General features: G+C 36.9%; 1 protein-coding gene across 6 annotated transcripts in view; it reads right to left on the bottom strand.

Annotated features, from left to right (window-relative positions):
- The window catches only part of JHY (junctional cadherin complex regulator), a 110,017-nt gene extending 97,761 nt beyond the window's left edge, over nt 1-12,256 (bottom strand). For 3 of the 6 annotated variants that reach the window (XM_031960178.1, XM_031960181.1, XM_031960183.1), the window contains exons 1-2: nt 11,240-11,337; nt 7,689-8,116 (exon numbers count right to left, since the gene is read on the bottom strand). In XM_031960178.1, the coding sequence (XP_031816038.1) occupies nt 7,689-8,041 (353 nt within the window). In that variant the 5' untranslated portion in view covers nt 8,042-8,116; nt 11,240-11,337. Of the gene's footprint in view, nt 1-7,688; nt 8,117-8,665; nt 8,806-11,218; nt 11,431-12,234 lie in introns of those variants that run through there. The other 3 variants (XM_031960180.1, XM_031960179.1, XM_003764127.4) reach the window with 3 other exon arrangements.
- Between the last annotated feature and the right edge of the window lie 7,063 nt (nt 12,257-19,319).

Here is a 19,319-nt window from a genome sequence, read left to right as displayed (position 1 = left end):
AACTAGCTATGCCCAGAAAAAGAACTCTGGGAGATGACTAAAAACCATTACATTGAATTCCCAATCCCTATATTTATGCACACCTGCATTTTTGATTTCCTTCACAAGCTAATTGTACAATATTTCAGAGTCTGATTCTTTTTCTACAGCAAAATAACGTTTTGGTCAGGTATACTTATTGTGTATCTAATTTATATTTTAATATATTTAACATCTACTGGTCATCCTGCCATCTAGGGGGGGGGGGGGGGGGGTAAGAGGTGAAAAATTGGAACAAGAGGTTTGGCAATTGTTAATGCTGTAAAGTTACCCATGTATATATCCTGTAAATAAAAGGCTATTAAATAAAAAATAAATAAATAAATAAATAAATTAGAATTGAGCAAAGAGAAGTCAGTGAAGTTATGAGACCAAGAAAAGATAAAAAACAAAATATAAAGAATGAAAAAATAGAAGAGAATGTGAAACATTTTATTAAAAAAAAAAAAAAACAGATATGGAGAACAGATCAAGAAGAGAAAACAAAAATAACTGAACTACCTGAAAGCTATGACCAAAAAAAAGAACCTCCACACAATACAAGAAATAATTAAAGAAAATTGTTCTGAAGGGATAGAATGAGGGGCAAGTAGAAATAGAAAAAAAAAATCTAATGATTACTACCTCTCCAGGAGATCTCACAAGGAAAACATAGAAATACTGCACAAAATTTATCAACTAGTACAATAAAAGACCACAGGCCCTAGAATACTATATAACAACAAAAGAAGTAGAGTTATGGCCAAAAATAGTATGTCCAGCAAAATTAAGGGTAATAATGAATGAAAAAAAATAGACATTCCACAAACTGTCAAGATTTTCAGGATTTTGTCTCAAGCAAATATGAGCTCAATAGGAAATTTAACAAATAAGAGCCAACATCACAAGACTACTTTCAATGGACACAATAAGGACAAATTGTTTGTTTTATACATATAAACCATATGTCTAAAACTGACATTAGTAACTGAGTAGTCCAAAAGAAAGATTGGAATAGATCTGAGTATGATGACCACTAAAAAGCAAAACCATCAAGGAAAAGGTAAAAAAAAAAAAATGCTATATGAATGATGTGCAAGAGTAAGAATAGACAGAGATATTAAATGGAGAAGGAAGACTAATAGTTCTGAAAACTTAAAATTGCCAATGAGTTAAAGAGGGAACAATACACATATATACCAAGAAGAGTATATAAGTCTCCAAAATCTATAAAGAAATAAGGGAAAGGGAATAGAATAAAATGGAATATAGAAGTGTGTGTAGATCAATAGGAGTGGGATAAGGTTTATGGATTAATGGGAAAGGGATAAAGAAGGAAGGAAAAGGGAGCATAGTGGCGGTAAGGTAAGAGAGATGGAGTGAACCTCAGCTGATTGGGAACACCAGGCCCCACTGGGCTGCTGAGACATGCCCTGAGCGAAAAAGAACCAGCATTCAGTGAGTGCAGTGGGGCAGGGACAACGCTGGCTGGTGACACTTGCCTGAGGGGGAGCTCTGAGTTTGAGGTTCCAGGTCAGAGGGAAGAGCTGAAGGGAAGCTTGAGGCACCATCCCACCCCACCCCACAATTAGAGGTACTAATATCTCTTATTAAAGAAAAATGAACAGCAAAGAATAAAGAACCTCACCACAGAAACTAGGGAACAGGGAAGACCAGGTTCATCTTCAGAGAGACCAAGAAATAACAAAACAGATTATAAAGAATGAGAAAATAGAACAGAATGTGAAAGGTAAGAAAAACCACAGATCTAGGGAAAAGATTAAGAAGAGAAAATATAAAAAAACTGGACTACCAGAAAGATATGACTAGAAAGAGAACCTTGACACAATAGTGCAAGAAATAATCCAAGAAAATTGTCCTGGAGTGATAGAACATGAGCGTAAAGTAAAAATAGAAAAACCCCACTGATCACCACCTCAAAGAGATACTTTGTGGAAAACACACAGGAATGCTATTGCCAAATTTTGAAACCCCCAGATCAAAGAGAAATTTTGCAAGAAACAAGAAAAAATCAATTGAAATATAGTGGAGCTACAATTAGAATTTTCAAGACTTATCAGAAGCTACAATAGAAGACCACAGGTCGTGAAATCATACCTACTGACAATCAAAAGTACTATGTCTGCAACCAAAATATCATATCCAGCAAAATTACTTATAATTTTGAATATGAAAAAATAGACATTCAATGAACTTGCAGACTTTCAGGGCTTTTTATCAAACTCAAACTTAGGAGAAAATTTATTTAACATATGAGATGAATTTTAAGGAACTCAACATGGACAAACTGTTTTTCTTTTACATGAGAAATGTATGTTTAAGACTCATCAACAACAGGATAGCTCAAAAGGAAGATTGGCAGAGATAAGGTAAATTTTTTTACCTTATATGTAATCATGTTATACAAATGAGGTAAAGAGGAAGAATAGACATGCACTAGAGGCACCACCCCCACCCCACAATTAGAGGTACTAATATTTTGTAGTTTTGAAAACTTATATCAGGAATGGGTTCAATAAGCAACACTGCATATATATCATGAAGGGTATAGCATCTTCCAAAATCTAGAAAGAAATAAGTGGGAAGGGATAGATGGATGGGAAAACAAAGGAGGAGGGAAGATGATGAGGTATACTTGAGTGGAGGGAAGTTAAGTAATAGCAAGACAATTTATGGAGCAGAATTTAAACAAAGAGTCAGCAGGGATATGAAAGACATGTTTATGTGAGGGGGTCTCTTTCTGTCTCTCTCTCTCTCTCTCTCTCTCTCTCTCTCTCTCTCTCTCTATATATATATATATATATATATATCTTTTCTTAACTGTAGCTTGCTTGCTTGATGGTGGTGGGGGTGGGAAACAAAAGTGTAAAAAAAAATAAAGTAAATAAGGTCTGTAGCAGAGAATCAAAGAACAATTTACAAGGAAGCAAAGAAAAAATGGACCTTCATGAATATAATTTCTTCTGATATATACACTTTCTTGATCTGGTAATTTGTTATTCTATATTTTAAATCCTACTTAATGTTCTGCTGGGCAAACATTTATTTTGTATTCCTTTTCTGTTTTTCTATCTTTCTTATTATTTTTTCAAGTAAAATAAAAGAATATAAAAAGGTAGGAACAAAGTTTGATTTGTTATTTTTAAATTAAATTACTATTTTTCTATTAACAAAACTCTTATTTTCTTTCTCTCCCACTAATTTCTTCTAAAAAATAAAGAACAAAACCCTTGTAACAAATAGGCATAGTCAAGTAAAACAAATGTCAACATAGGCTGTGTCCAAAAAAAAAAAAAAATATATATATATATATATATATCAATATGCACCCTAAGTCTACCACCTATCAAGAAGTGGATAGTTTGTATAATCCTAAATTCTCTGGAAACATGATTGACCACTGTGTTCATAAGAGTTCTTAAGTCTTTCAATGTTTCTCTTTATAGTATTGTTTTTATGATGTAAATTTTTCTACCAGTTTTGCCCACTTCATCTTTCAATAATTCATAAAAGATTTCTCAGGTTTCTCTAAAATTGTTCTTTCATCATTTCTTACAACAAAATAGTATTCCATTACATTTATATACCATAATTTGTTCAGTCTTTCTCAAATGACAAAGAACCCCATGGTTTTCAGTTCTTTGTTTCTATAAAAATTGTAGAATGATAGGTAACCAATTTTTAAGGGAAAAAAGTCCCAATTTATCAACAACCATTGAAAAAAGTTTCAAATTATTGTTAGTAGAGAACAATTCTGAGGTTCTACTTCGGATTCATTAGATTAGTAAAGTTAATTTTAAAAGTTGAAGGCTACAAAAAAGTAGGAATATAAATGGTGTTGCCATTTTGGAAAGCAATTTGGAACTACAGACCAAAAGTCATCAAACTGTACATAGGATCCAGTGAAAGCCTATTACTAGACCTGCACTTCAGAGAAATTAAAGGAAGAGGAAAAGAAGCTATGAGTACAAAAAGATTTATGGCAGTTTTTTGTAGTGTTAGAGAACTGGAAATGACTGGAGAATGTCTAAACAAATTATGGTACATGAATATAATGAAATAGTTACTCTACCATAAATCTGTGATATGAATTGATATAGAGTGAAACCATGATTCAAAGGGACCAATAATCATGCTTGCTTACTATTCACCTCTTGATAGAGAAGTGATGGACTCAAGATGCAGAATAAGATGTTTATCTTTGAATATTGCCAATGTTAAAAAAAAATTGCTCTATCATGGAAATTTGTTTTTCTTTGACTATCATCTCCTTCACCTTTCACATAAATTGGTTATTTTTAACTGTATAATCTGTACAATATCTGAAAATTCTGACTCCATATCGTTTGCATTCCTTCCCTCCATTCTATCCCCACTACTACCACCTTACTATAGACTAGACTCCATTACTTTTCCAAAGTAATGTTTATACCATGGATAGAATGATCTTTCTTATGCATAGATCTGGCTATATCATATTCTCAAAAATATTTAGTACTCCCTTTTGTCTACTGGGTAAAGTTGTCATTCAAAGCTCTCTAAAATCTTGAATGATCCCACCTTTAAAGCTTTCTATAATATTATTCTCTTCTATATACTCCAAGTTTCAGCCAAATGGAATGTCCTCTCACCTTATAACACAAACCTTGCTTTTCTAATGCTATGTCTTCATTCATGTTATACTCTGTAACTCATTGAATTTCTACACATCCCTTAAAGCCTAACTCAATTACCATTTACTCTATGAAGTCTTCCTTGAGCCACCTCCTACTCACACTCTCCTCTTCAGGTCAAATTTAATACTTTTTTCTAAAAGTCTTGAACATATTTATTTTATCCTTATATCACTAGAATGTATTGTTTGAAAACAAAGGCCTTGTCTTATTTAAGTTTTATTTTTCCCCTATAAGATAGCAAGTGAGAGTAGAGTTTTTAATATTTGCTGCTGTTATAACCTAAGCTTTGGGATAGCAGATGTCACAAAGTGAAACGGTAAGTACGCTTCTCTGGCTTGAGACTCTAAAAAGAATGTCCTTTAAAATGGTTCTCAAGAACATAATTCTGAGTGCACAATTATGAATAATTTTTAACAGGAAGAAAAGGAGGGGACATCTAAAGAAACCATTGTGGTTACACAGAAAACTCTCTAATGCGCTCAGCTTTCAAAAGCATATACAAAAGATGGATGCAAGGGCACTTATGGACAAATAACAAGAGATGATAACAATTCTATGAGAATCTAAGGAGCACTAATGCCCTGAATAAACTGAAACTTGTAATGGACACTGACAAAAATGTCAGTCAGTCAATAAACAGTGTCAAGCACTGTGTTAAGCACTAGGGATAGATACAAAGAAAGGCACAAGATAGTCCCTGTTTTCAAGGAGTTCACAGTCCAGTGGAGGAGAAAACATACGAATAACTAGGTACAAATAAGCTATTAAAAACAAACTGGAGATAATCAACAGAGGGAGGCATTAGATAAATATAGGACTATTAAAAGTTTCCTGTAGAAGATGGTATGTTAGCTGGGTCTTAAAGTAAGTCAAAAGGTGAAAATGAGGAGGGAGAGTATGCCAGGGATGTGAAAGAGAGCCCCCTCTATCAAGTCAGAGCAGGAGGACCTTGTGGCTGGAAGACTCTAGGTGTAAGGTAATGAGGGCCTGCACCAAGATAGCAGCAAGGATAGAGGAGGGGGCTTATGGAAAAGATGTTATGGAATCAACCACTTTCGGCTATGGGACAGTGGGGTGAGGGGGATGGAACCTGGGTTGCAAGCTTAGAAGAAGAAATTGGTGGTACTCTCAACAATAATAGGCAGCTAGCAAGATGAAAATTTTCTTGGGCAAAATAGTGACTTCAATTTTGAAAATGCTTAGTTTAAAATGCCTATGGGTCACATAGTTTAAGATGACAAGCAAATAGCTAGATGTGTGATTATGGAAGTCAGGAGAGAGGCTAGGACTAGAAAAGGAGATCTGAGGATCATCAGCAAAGAGATGATCCACAGGAGTTGATAAGATGAGCAAGGAAAATAATGTAGAGAAGAGGCTCCAGAACTGAACCCTGGAAAAAGTAAATATTAGCTCAAAATAAAGAAAAACTCTCTAACAATTAGGCTATCCAAAAATGAAATAAGCTACCTCATGAAATAATAAAATAGTGCAGCTATTCAACCAGAGATTTAATGAATACTTCTTGGAAATAATGTACTGCTGATTCTTACTTCACATATGGGAACTGGACTAGATGACTTCTGAGGTCCTCTCTCTTTCTAAGAAAGGAAGCTGTGCAGTCTGTAATGAAAAGAGCACTGACTCTAAAGAGGAATTAGGTTCAAATCCCACCTCTGGTACTCCCTGTGTAAACCTGAACAAGTCATTTAACTATCTCTGAGTCTTAGTTTTTTCATCTCTAAAATTAAGAAGTTGGACTAAATGACTTCTGAGGTTCCTTTCATCTCTGGATCTAGGATTATATGATTTGGGGTCCATTATTTCTATTCAACTTTACTTCATACCCAATAAACTTCCTAACATGTCAGCAAACGCTTTTTCTTGTGTTGCACACACGTTATGCTGAATTCTATCTCCATGTTTATATTAATGTCCTCCATTCCCAGAGTAGATGTCCTTTCTCTGTCTTTACAACTAAGCTCTCAAGATGCATCTACAGAGTAGAGAAAAGTCAGGCCAACCAGCTAAGTCCTGGACAGTTCCCAATATAGAAAAGGGTTTCTGTGATACCTGAAATAGTGATCTCCTGTTAAAATCTTTAACAGGATTAAAAAAAAAAATATTATCAAATACTACTACCATCCCTCCCCTTTCCCTAATGCGCTTATTAAGTGCTCTTTTCCTCTTTAAATTGCTTTGTCTGTGTGTATGTTCTGTCTCCTCACTGGCAAAAGAGAAGTTCTTTGGGAGAAGACATTGCATCATTTTGTATCTATCTTCAAAAAGTAACAATCTCTTTCATTTCCTGAATTTTCATCTATAAAAGCTTTCCTTATTTCTCTGATCCTGTCTAGTTTTTTCCCTCCCTTTTCTGAATTTCTCCTGTACTATATATTCTATACAGAAGTCCTTTGGGAGAAGACATTGCATCATTTTGTATCTGTATCTTCAAAAAGTAACAATCTCTTTCATTTCCTGAATTTTCATCTATAAAAAGCTTTCCTTATTTCTCTGATCCTGTCTAGTTTTTTCCCTCCCTTTTCTGAATTTCTCCTGTACTATATTCTATACTATATCTATTAACTTTCATATCTAATAGTCTAATCTCTGGACCATAAATTTCTTGAAGGTAACAATCATATTATACTTCTTCACAGTTCCTAAGCACAATATTAGCTAAAAGCAGAAACTAATAAATGTTTGACAGAAATCTTAAAACTAATACACCCAAAAAGTGAGTTGAGATGTCAGCAACTGATTTGGCACAAGGAAGTAAACAATATCGCCTTATCCTTTTTTCTTATGAAGGCTCACTGAAAGTGGAAAAGAAATATAGCTTCAAGCTTTCCTGTTGGCTACTCAAGGATATCTCATTTTAAAGTCAACCCTTGATTCTTCCCTTTTGAAACGAAAGCAGTAATTTGAAATACAACTATTTCAGATAGTTCAGAACTATCAACTTATAAAACATACCTTTTGTTCTCACCAGGGACTTGAGGATGGGGATGCTTTCTAGGGGACAGCTTAACTATTTCATTACTGGCTTCTTCTGACTTGCTCAGATTTTGAAATTGTGGACTTCCTTCTTCTAAGCTGTCAGGCTCCATTTCTTCAAAAACTTCCTTCATTAAGGCTTGGTTCTGTTTTTCAAGAGTAGACTGGAATTTTATTTCTTGGATGGAGATTTCTGGATCAGATTCAAGAGAGTCTTGGAAAATCTGATGTAAATCTTTGTTTAAAGATGGTTCATTCGTTCTGCCTTTTAGGTTGGTATGAAGGACAGGGGGGTGTATGGAGAATTTTGGAACTGGTTTAATGTTATTCATGTTGCAAATGTTTGAAAAGCTGCTGATCTGAAGACTTGGCTGTATGCACAGATTTTAAGTTCATAATAGCACTACCTGAAAAAAAAAAGATAATGCTCTTTTTATTTTCTGTGTCTACTGAAAATTATAAACAGCTATAATGAGCAAAAATTAAAATGAATTGCTAAAACAACTGTACTAAATTACTTAAAGGCTTTCATATTTTCCTTTTTTCCCCCCTCCCATCAGGGGAAGGTCTATCCTTGGACATTTGTGTTTTTTCTCTCCACAGAAACAGATCCTTATGTGAAGCTAGTAAGCAACCTTAAAGCTAAGTACAATTTATGGAAGGAACCAAATTGCTGTTTGGAGGCAGATTCCCATTTTCAGCTTTCAAAGGGTTTGTTATAAATAAGCCAGGACACAAAGCCAAATGGTTAATTATAGACAGCACTTTGATGAATTAATTTCAAACAACCTGGACAATTCAAATGAGTCATGTTCATTTATATTCATGTTTGGAGTACTAGGTCACCATTTGTTAAAGCAGAACAGGTACAAGGTCAATGTTTCAGAGAGAGAAGAGACAGTATACTCTCAGAGCGGGAACTCTGAATAGGAAGCCTGTTCTATTCCTGGCCTTACCTTGACTGGCTGAGTGATTTGGAGCAAATTACTTATCCTTTTTATGGCCAAGTTGTAATATGTTTAATATGAGATCCCTTCCTATCCTAGAAATATGACATAAAACGAAGTTGGAGTCCCTGTAGAAATAAAGATGCATTTATTCTTTTTTGACCTAAGCTCACTTTCTTTTTTCTTTTCCTTTTTTTTTTTCCTTCAAAAATCTATTCTTTTGGGGTTTCTTTCCTTCGCCCTCCTGGCATTTTAAACAAATTTCCTAAGGTCTGATGACTACAGCCATCTATTCTATTGCTGAAAGGCTTTTGCTATGGTTCTTTCTAGCTAATCATGACTAATCAAATGACTGTAACTTTACTTATCTCATAGATATCTGTGAGAGTAATGTTGACTGTTGCTAATGTTTCCAAGGAACACCATGAACTCCTTGGAGGAAAAGGACTATGACAAAACATAATAGGTCAAAAGCAATCTTACACTACTAATAGTGGTAATTATCAGCATCTATCATTTACAGAGCATAGTTTTGAGAATCAAAATCTCATGAAGATAGATTATATAATTGGAATCTATAACTATTTCACTACAAATAAGGTGGCTATTCTGTTACTGTTTTTGAAAAAATAAACATATCAAATGATGGTTTCATCTGAAAATGGAAAATATACTCTAGCTAATCTTTTGTGGTAAATTTGAATGATTAAGACAGGTACATTTGGAGATCTGAATAACGACTAATTACATGCTTATTTATATATCAATACCTTTAAAGTAATAAGATAAATCAAAAGGATTAAATTTGTATATCATTGAAAAAAAGAACATAATGAACCTTTTTAGTTGTAAAGTAAAACTTCAATAAAAGAACAAATTACTTAAATGTTTACAGATGAATATGCTTTAGCAGGGCAGTCATGAATTTTTAAAAAAGCAGTAAGCTATAGGGAACACAGAAATCTTGAGTAAACAATGTTTTAAGATACAACTGGTTAATTCATTCTGTTTTCACAGTCTAAAGAACAGAGGATGGTTAGTGGGAAAACGGCAATAACTAGAGGACAACAGGTTTTCTAGTGCTATCTGGAAAAAATTCACGCTATAGGTTTATACATGTTCAAGAGAAATCCCTTCTATCTTTGAGAATTTGAACGCTACAATTCTTTTCCATGTGGGAGAAAAATAAGTATGCAGGTCCACTTAAAGTAATCGTGAACAAAACTTTTGATCTTGGGACCTGTTGTTCCCTTCTCTATTAAAAAAAGGAAAACACCACTTAGGTGTTTTATGAATGCATTACAGAGTGAATCCAAGTGGCAAAATTACTTTCTTCAAATTCCGCATAAATCCCACCTTCCATAATTAGATTTACACGAGTACTGCTTTTCCTGCAAGATCACTTCCCTAGTTCTACACCTGCAGCCAACAAAATGTCGATCCAAGTCCTGCCTCAGTCACTAGTTATGTGATTCTGTGACTTTCTCCCTGAGTTTCTCCAAATGAGGTTAATAAAAGCCTCTACTCCAGGGCTGTTGTGAGGATAACATGGGATATTCAACTACATAAATGCCATTATAATCTGTAAAAGTTCGTACGCATGTTTTCCTGACAAGATTCCAGTCTCTTCCACGTAAAACACACTCTGTCCTTGCCTTTGGGCATTTTCTCTTGCCTCTCCCCCATGGCAGGAACACTCTCCCTCCTCCATTCAGTCCACTGACTTCCTGAATCAGTTGGGATTTTAATCCCAATACAATCCCAGCTCCCCCCAATTCCAGTGCCTTCTCTCTGATCATTATTTCCTATTTGTCCTCTATTATCTCTTGCTTTGAATATATTTATTTGTATGTTGTCTCCTCCATTAATATTCTCAGTTTCTTGAGGGCACCTGCTTTTGCTTCCTCTTGTATTCCCAGCGTGCCTGGCTTAAAATTTGACTGCTTGACCTAAAGTTGGCCTATGAACTCCTTTAGGGCAGGGAGTGTTAACTGCCTTTCCTCGTGACCCCAGAACTCGGCGCAGCGCTTCCCTTGCACACAGTCGGTGCCTAATAAATATTTTTAGGGCAGGGAGTGTTTAGTGCCTTTCCTCGTGACCCCGGAAATTGGCGCAGCGCTTCCCTTGCACACAGTCGGTGCCTAATAAATATTTTTTAGGGCAGGGAGTGTTTACTGCCTTTCCTCGTGACCCCGGAACTCGGCGCAGCGCTCCCCTTGCACACAGTCGGTGCCTAATATTTGTTGACTGAGGGGAAAACACAAGAGTTGTACTGGAAAGGCCTCCCGATCGCCCACACTGACTGTGGGCTCCCGGCTCCTGCGGACAGCTTGGGGAAGAGGGCGAGGGGGGTCTCGGGATGCCGCCCCCTCCCCACCAGCCCCTCCGAGTCTCCTGCCCCCGTTGCACAGGTTTCCGCACCGCCCTCCCACTCCGGGATCGGCGCTCCCTGCACGCTTCCGCTTAGGCCCCGGGTCGGCTCCCGGCCGTCTCCGCCCTTCCGCCCACTGCCCACACTGCCCCGAGCTCGGCGGCTCCCCTGGCCCGCTAAGGAGCGCGCACCGCTAACGGTCGGTCAGTCACCTGCCCGCGCTCCTCCGCGGCTACGGCCGAAGCACCCCCACATCCTGCTCCTCCTCCGCCGCCGCCTTCGCTGCCCCGCCCCATCGCGGCGGCGGGAGCCCCGCTAACGCGGCCGGCCTCATTCTCGGAGCGACGCCCCCGCCCCCCGCCCCCACCTCCCGCTCGCTTTGTGGTTGCCCCGGCGCTACCCTGGCGACCGAGGTACAACAGAGATTCCATCCGCCTTCACCCGCCCCCGCCCCCGCCCCCTGGGGCATCCGGACGGGACCATTCGCCGCTTCTCCGGAGGGAAGGAGGTGGGAGGAGGAGGCGGTTAGGGGCGCGGCGGCCGGCAGGAGCCCAAGGACCCAACGAGGCGGAGTGGAGGAAAGCGCCTTCCTGGGCGGGCCGTTCCTCTCTCCGGGCCCACGCAGCGGCGGCGCGGCACCAGGCCGCGGGCCGCCCCCGGGGCCCTCGATGGTAGCGCCCTCCGCCACGGCCCGGGACGGGGAGAGCGGGAAGGGGCGGTTAGACTTTTCCAAGGATGCCTCCTGATAATGTTTGACGATCGAGAGTGTAGGCACGGCGTTCTTATCATTTGCGTCATTCACTTTTTTCTGCATCGTTTGAAGAAAACAAATCAAGCCCAGCTGTGTAACAATTGCTGGCGTTCAGAGCATAAACGCTCACTCCCCCATTGGTTCTTCCAAGCAGTGCCGCCGACTCCTGCAGAGCCCGTGGGGGTGGCGGGAGGTGGGGCACAAAGAAGCCGGTGAGGGAGGGCGGGGACAAAGCGCTCTGGCTTGGAGGCTCAGGTGCTGGCGTGGACAGGGCCTCCTTCTCCTATGTAAAATGGGGATAGTAAAAGCAGCTGCTCCTGCAGAGCCGAGGCTCAAATGTGACAGCATGAGACTAGCACCCCCTCTCCGCACTCCCTCCATTCTTGCTCCCGGTGACCGGCTGGGCCCAGAAAGACGTTACTGCTCAGTGTCAGCAAGCACTCGCCAAGGGCTTACTTAATGTGCCAACCGCTGGCTACACGCGGGAAATATAAGTGCCACGCGACCGGTCAGGAAACAGGCAGGAAACAGGCATCACCTGCGCACTAGGTGCCAGACAGAGAAACAAACACAGAGAGAGATAAAGAGACACAGAGACAGACAGACAGAAACAGAAACAGACAGACAGAGACAGAGAGAAAGACACAGAGACAGACAGAGACAGAGAGAAACAGAGACAGAGAGAAACAGAGAGACAGAAACAGACAGAGAGACACAGAGACAGCAGACAGACAGAGACAGAGAAACAGAAACAGAGAGACAGAAACAGACAGAGACACAGAGACAGCAGACAGACAGAGACAGAGAGACAGAGAGAAACAGAAACAGAGAGAGACACACACAGACAGACAAAGAGAGACAGAAACAGAGACAGAGACACAGAAAGACAGAGAAAGACAGACACACAGAGAGATAGTGTGCTATTTTACAGGATTAATAAGGAAAAAATTAAAAAAGGGAAAACACTGGAATTAAGAGGGGAAAATTTTTCGTTTTAGCATTTTAGTTGGGATTTAAATAAAAAGACAGTCCCTGCATCACATGAAGAGAAAAATAACCCAGAAGGGTTGGAGTTTTATGAATTGTTTAATACAGACCTCCACTGCGGTGCTTCTCATTGATTATCAGTCAGGTTTAATTAGCTCTTTAGAAGGATATTTCTTTTTTTTTTTTTTTTTTTTTTTTTTTAATTTAATAGCCTTTTATTTACAGGATATATACATGGGTAACTTTACAGCATTAACAATTGCCAAACCTCTTGTTCCAATTTTTCACCTCTTACCCCCCCACCCCCTCCCCTAAATGGCAGGATGACCAGTAGATGTTAAATATATTAAAATATAACTTAGATACATAATAAGTATACATGACCAAAACATTATTTTGCTGTACAAAAAGAATCAGACTCTGAATTATTGTACAATTAGCTTGTGAAGGAAATCAAAAATGCAGGTGTGCATAAATATAGGGATTGGGAATTCAATGTAATTGGTTTTTAGTCATCTCCCAGAGTTCTTTTTCTGGGTATAGCTAGTTCAGTTCATTACTGCTCCATTAGAAATGATTTGGTTGATCTCGTTGCTGAGGATGGCCTGATCCATCAGAACTGGTCATCATCTAGTATTGTTGTTGAAGTATATAATGATCTCCTGGTCCTGCTCATTTCACTCAGCATCAGTTCGTGTAAGTCTCTCCAGGCCTTTCTGAAATCATCCTGTTGGTCATTTCTTACAGAACAGTAATATTCCATAATTTTCATATACCACAATTTATTCAGCCATTCTCCAACTGATGGACATCCATTCAGTTTCCAGTTTCTAGCCACTACAAAAAGGGCTGCCACAAACATTCGTGCACATACAGGTCCCTTTCCCTTCTTTATAATCTCTTTGGGATATAATCCCAGTAGTAACACTGCTGGATCAAAGGGTATGCACAGTTTGATAACTTTTTGAGCATAGTTCCAAACTACTCTCCAAAATGGTTGGATTCGTTCACAACTCCACCAACAATGCATCAATGTCCCAGTTTTCCCGCATCCCCTCCAACAATGATCATTATTTTTCCTGTCATTTTAGCCAATCTGACAGGTGTGTAGTGGTAACTTAGAGTTGTCTTAATTTGCATTTCTCTGATTAATAATGACTTGGAGCACTCTTTTCATATGACTAGAAATAGTTTCAATTTCTTCATCTGAGAATTGTCTGTTCATATCCTTTGACCATTTTTCAATTGGAGAATGGCTTGATTTTTTATAAATTAGAGTTAATTCTCTATATATTTTGGAAATGAGGCCTTATCAGAACCTTTGACTGTAAAAATATTTTCCCAGTTTATTGCTTCCCTTCTAATCTTGTCTGCATTAGATTTGTTTGTACAAAAACTTTTCAGTTTGGTATAATCAAAATTTTCTATTTTGTGATCAGTAATGATCTCTAGTTCTGCTTTGGTCATAAAGACCTTCCCCTTCCACAGGTCTGAGAGGTAAACTATCCTATGTTCCTCTAATTTATTAATAATTTCATTCTTTATGCCTAGGTCATGAACCCATTTTGACCTTTATCTTGGTGTACGGCGTTAAGTATGGATCAATGCCTAGTTTCTGCCATATTAGTTTCCAATTTTCCCAGCAATTTTATCAAACAGTAAGTTCTTATCCCAAAAGCTGGGATCTTTGGGTTTGTCAAAGACTAGGTTGCTATATTTGTTGACTGTTTTATCCTTGAACCTACTTCTATTCCACTGATCAACTAATCTATTCCTTAGCCAATACCAAATAGTTTTGGTAACTGCTGCTCTATAATATAATTTTAGATCTGTACAGCTAAGCCACCATCATTTGATTTTTTTTTCATTAATTCCATTGAAATTCTTGACCTTTTTGTTTTTCCATATGAACTTTGTTGTTATTTTTCTAGTCATTAAAATAGTTTTTGGGAGTCTGATTGGTATAGCGCTAAATAAATAGATTAGTTTAGGTAATATTGTCATCTTTATTATATTTGCTCGCCCTATCCAAGAGCATTTAATATTTTCCAATTGGTTAGATCAGACTTAATTTGTGTGAAAAGTGGTCTGTAATTTTGCTCATAAAGTTTCTGATTTTCCTTGGCAGATAGATTCCTAAATATTTTATATTATCAGTAGTTACTTTAAATGGAATTTCTCTTTGTAACTCTGACTGTTGGATTTTGTTAGTGATATATAAGAATGCTGATGACTTATGTGGGTTTATTTTATAACCAGCAACTTTGCTAAAGTTGTGGATTATTTCTAATAACTTTTTAGCAGAATCTCTGGGGTCTCTAAGTATACCATCATGTCATCGGCAAAGAGTGATAATTTGGCTTCCTCATTGCCTATTCTTATTCCTTTAATCTCTTTCTCAGCTCTTATTGCTATAGCTAGCTGTTCTAATACAATATTAAATAGTAGGTGATAGTGGGCAACCTTGTTTCACTCCAGATCTTATTAGGGAATGGTTGCAGTTTGTCTCCATTACATATGATGCTTACTGATGGTTTTAAATAGATGCTGCTGATTATTTTAAGGAAAAGTCCATTTATTCCTATACTCTCAAGTGTTTTTAATAGGAATGGATGCTGGATGTTATCAAATGCTTTTTCTGCATCTATTGAGATGATCATATGGTTTTGTTAATTTGGTTATTAACATGGCCAATTATATTGATAGTTTTCCTAATATTGAACCAGCCTGCATTCCTGGTATAAATCCTACTTGATCATAGTGTATTATCTTGGAGATGATTTTCTGTAGTCTTTTTGCAATATCTTATTTAAGATTTTAGCATCAATATTCATTAGGGAGATTGGTCTATAATTTTCTTTCTATGTTTTCAACCTACCTGGTTTAGGTATCAGTACCATGTCTGTGTCATAGAAGGAATTTGGTAGGACTCCTTCATTCCCTATTTTATCAAATAATTTATATAGCATTGGGGCCAATTGTTCTTTAAATGTTTGGTAAAATTCACATGTAAATCCATCTGGTCCTGGGATTTTTCTTAGGGAGTTGTTTAATTGCCTGTTCTATTTCTTTTTCTGAAATGGGACTATTCAAGCAATTTACTTCCTCTCTGTTAGTCTGGGAAGTCTATATTTTGGAGGTAGTCATCCATTTCATTTAGGTTATCAAATTTATTGGCATAAAGTTGAGCAAAATAACTCCTTATTATTTCTCTAATTTCCTCTTCCTTGGTGGAAAGTTCTCCTTTTCATTTTAAGACTACTAATTTCATTTTCCTCCCTCCTTTTTCTAATCAGATTTACCAAAGGCTTATCTATTTTATTGGCTTTTTCATAGAACCAACTCTTAGTTTTATTAATTAGTTCAATAGTTTTTTTACTTTCAATATTTTTAATTTCTCCTTTTAATTTTAGAATTTCCAATTTAGTATTTGATTGGGGGTTTTTAATTTGGTCTTTTTTTAGTTTTTTTAGTTGCAAGCCCAATTCATTAATCTTTTCTTTCTCTGTTTTATTCAAGTAAGCCTCTAAGGATATAAAATTCCCTCTTATTACCGCTTTGGCTGCATCCCACAAATTTTGGTATGATGTCTCATCATTGTCATTATCTTGAGTGAAATTATTAATTGTATCTATAATTTGCTGCTTCACCCAATCATTCTTTAAGATGAGATTGTTTAGTTTCCAATTACTTTTTGGTCTATTTCCCCCTAATTTTTTGTTGAATGTAGTTTTTATTGCATCATGATCTGAAAAGAAAGCATTTACTATTTCTGCTTTCTTGCATTTAATTTTGAGGTCTTTATGTCCTAATATATGGTCAATTTTTGAATAGGTTCCATGAATAGAAGGATATTTCTTAAGCAAGTAAAACTAAGACCGATTACAAAAATTGATCCTCTCCCCCATTCAAACTTTGGAGCCTATTCCTCCTCTTCCCCAGTGTGCACACACAAGATTCTTGGGAAGAGTGGGCTTAAATTTGTAATAAGTGGTAGTAAGGTAAGTGACAAACCCCTTGACAAACCCTGTGTAGAATCCTCATGAAGTTACTTCTTAGACATAAATGGCTTTTTGCTAGATTTCAAGCATCCATATCTTTGTAAACTCCATAAACTGCATTCCTGCCACTCTAAAGGATCACAATCCTTGGGGCTGCCATTCCATGTTGTGTCTTTTTGCTTCCAAAGGAGATAAAGCAGATGTTGCTGATAGCCACAGCTGCCCCAGAGATTCTCAGTTCCCTTCAATTCCCTCTAACCCTCAATTCTTTTCCAAGCCAACATCTCCGAACCCTCTACATTCTCCTTGGAAGTGCTCTACTCTATCCTCCAACCCAGAATTGCTTACTCTTCTACCAGTTGCTTATCATACTTTTTCAAAAACCAATTCTGGGTTACTCTCACATCTGCTCCTTTTCAGGTTCTACTGAATGGAGCATGAGGAAAGCACAAAAGAGAGTTGACTGGACCTGTTAACAGTTGTATGATCTAATGTCAACTGGGCCCTCACTGCAGTAAGGCAAACATCCTGTTACTCACTAATTGATTCCATATTCCATTCTCAACAGTGGCTATTCCAAATTGCTTATTTCTTTTCAGCCCTCCTATGGCTCCTCTTCCTTTCCATTCTTTCAGTTTAAAGCCCTCATCTTTTACTTCCCACATGCAAAAAGTGAGACCATTATCATTATCTGAGAGCTCAGCCTACATGTCTCCTCATGCTGCATTATGTGGATATCTTTCCCCACTACCTTCCTCACTCCTTTCTCACAGGAAGAGGTGGCCCTTCTCTTTACCATGGACAAATCTTGATCCCATCTGCTCTTCACTTCTGAAAAATTATCTCATTATTTTAAATCTCAGCTTTTATCTTCAATTTCTCCTTATCTACTAGCTCCTTCCCTGTTACCTACCTACCTACCTACCTACCTACCTACATACTCATGTTTCTGGAATGCTCTGCCCCCTTATTGGTTTCCTTGCTTTCCTTCAAGACATTCACTCAGATGATAAAATGGTCTGAAGCTCAAAGATTCTACATATCCATATGTCAGGGACATTTATAAAGCTAATCCCCACTAAGCCATTTCTCTGAAAACAGAACCAGTTAAGATCCATTTCCTTATATAATAGAACCTCATCATGGCAAGAGAGAACCCCTGAAGTTTCTTTTTTATTAATTTTTTTTACTTTATACTCACATACAAAATGGTAAAAAAGTCGTATACACAAAACCATAAGAGAGGATTCAATATAAAACAATAAATTTCCATTTCAAGAAAACCTATAAATTAAATACTATACATTGTTTTCAAAGTTACCTAGTTTTTTCTTCTTTGTTGATTTTCTTCTGTTTTCTCCTGTGCATTTTTTACTTTAATTTTTTCACCTTCCTCCTCCTATCCTCTAAAGGCTACAATGAAGTATGAAGATACATATACATGCACACACATATATGTGTGTGTATGTATATATGTATATATACATATATATGCACTCATATATATGTAAGACTATACTATATATGTATATATATGTGTGTATATATATACATATATAGTATATATATATATATATATATATATATACTATATATATATGTAAGACTATACTATGTTTATTTCTACCTATCATCTGAAAGTGGATAGTATCTTCATATGTCCAAGTTTTTCTAAATCAACCAATTCATCATTTCCTATACCACAGCAATATTCCAAACCAATTACATCCTATCTGAGAGATTCTCTAAGAAAGTTTTTCCCGCCAATTTTCTGCATTCCTTCTATTCTTGGCTACGTAAGTTTTATTTATATAAGAAAATTTTTATTTAAAAAAATAAAAATTATCCTTTTTACATTTCAACATATTTTGTAATATACCTGGTAATATTTAAGGTCTGATACTGTTAAATCTACTTTCTTTACATTTTTTTTTTGTATTTTTTTAAGTTCCTGATCCTTTGTAATTTCAAATGAATTTTATTATTTTTTTCTAACTCAGTACATTTTTTTGGTAATTTAATTAGGATAACATTGAAAAATTAATAAAAAAGAAACTTCAGGGGTTCTCTCTTGCCATGATGAGGTTCTATTATATAAGGAAATGGATCTTAACTGGTTCTGTTTTCAGAGAAAAGGCTTAGTGGGGATTAGCTTTATAAATGTCCCTGACATATGGATATGTAGAATCTTTGAGCTTCAGACCATTTTATCATCTGAGTGAATGTCTTGAAGGAAAGCAAGGAAACCAATAAGGGGGCAGAGCATTCCAGAAACATGAGTATGTAGGTAGGTAGGTAGGTAGGTAGGTAGGTAACAGGGAAGGAGCTAGTAGATAAGGAGAAATTGAAGATAAAAGCTGAGATTGATAACATTGAGATTAGTTCAGTAAAATTGTCATTTAAAAATTATATTGGCTTTACCTACCCTTGAAAAATAAATATTACTTCAGTTATTTAGATTTGAATTTATTTGTAAAAAAAGTGTTTTCTGTTTATGTTCCTATACTTTGTATCTGTTTTGACAGGTATACACTTGGCCCCTGGAGTTTCTTG

The sequence above is a fragment of the Sarcophilus harrisii genome, chromosome 3 (genome assembly GCF_902635505.1).
Source record: "Sarcophilus harrisii chromosome 3, mSarHar1.11, whole genome shotgun sequence".
Taxonomy (NCBI): Eukaryota; Metazoa; Chordata; class Mammalia; order Dasyuromorphia; family Dasyuridae; genus Sarcophilus; species Sarcophilus harrisii.
The sequence above is the reverse complement of the archived record's forward strand: the minus strand, read 5'-3'. Positions and strand labels throughout refer to the sequence as shown.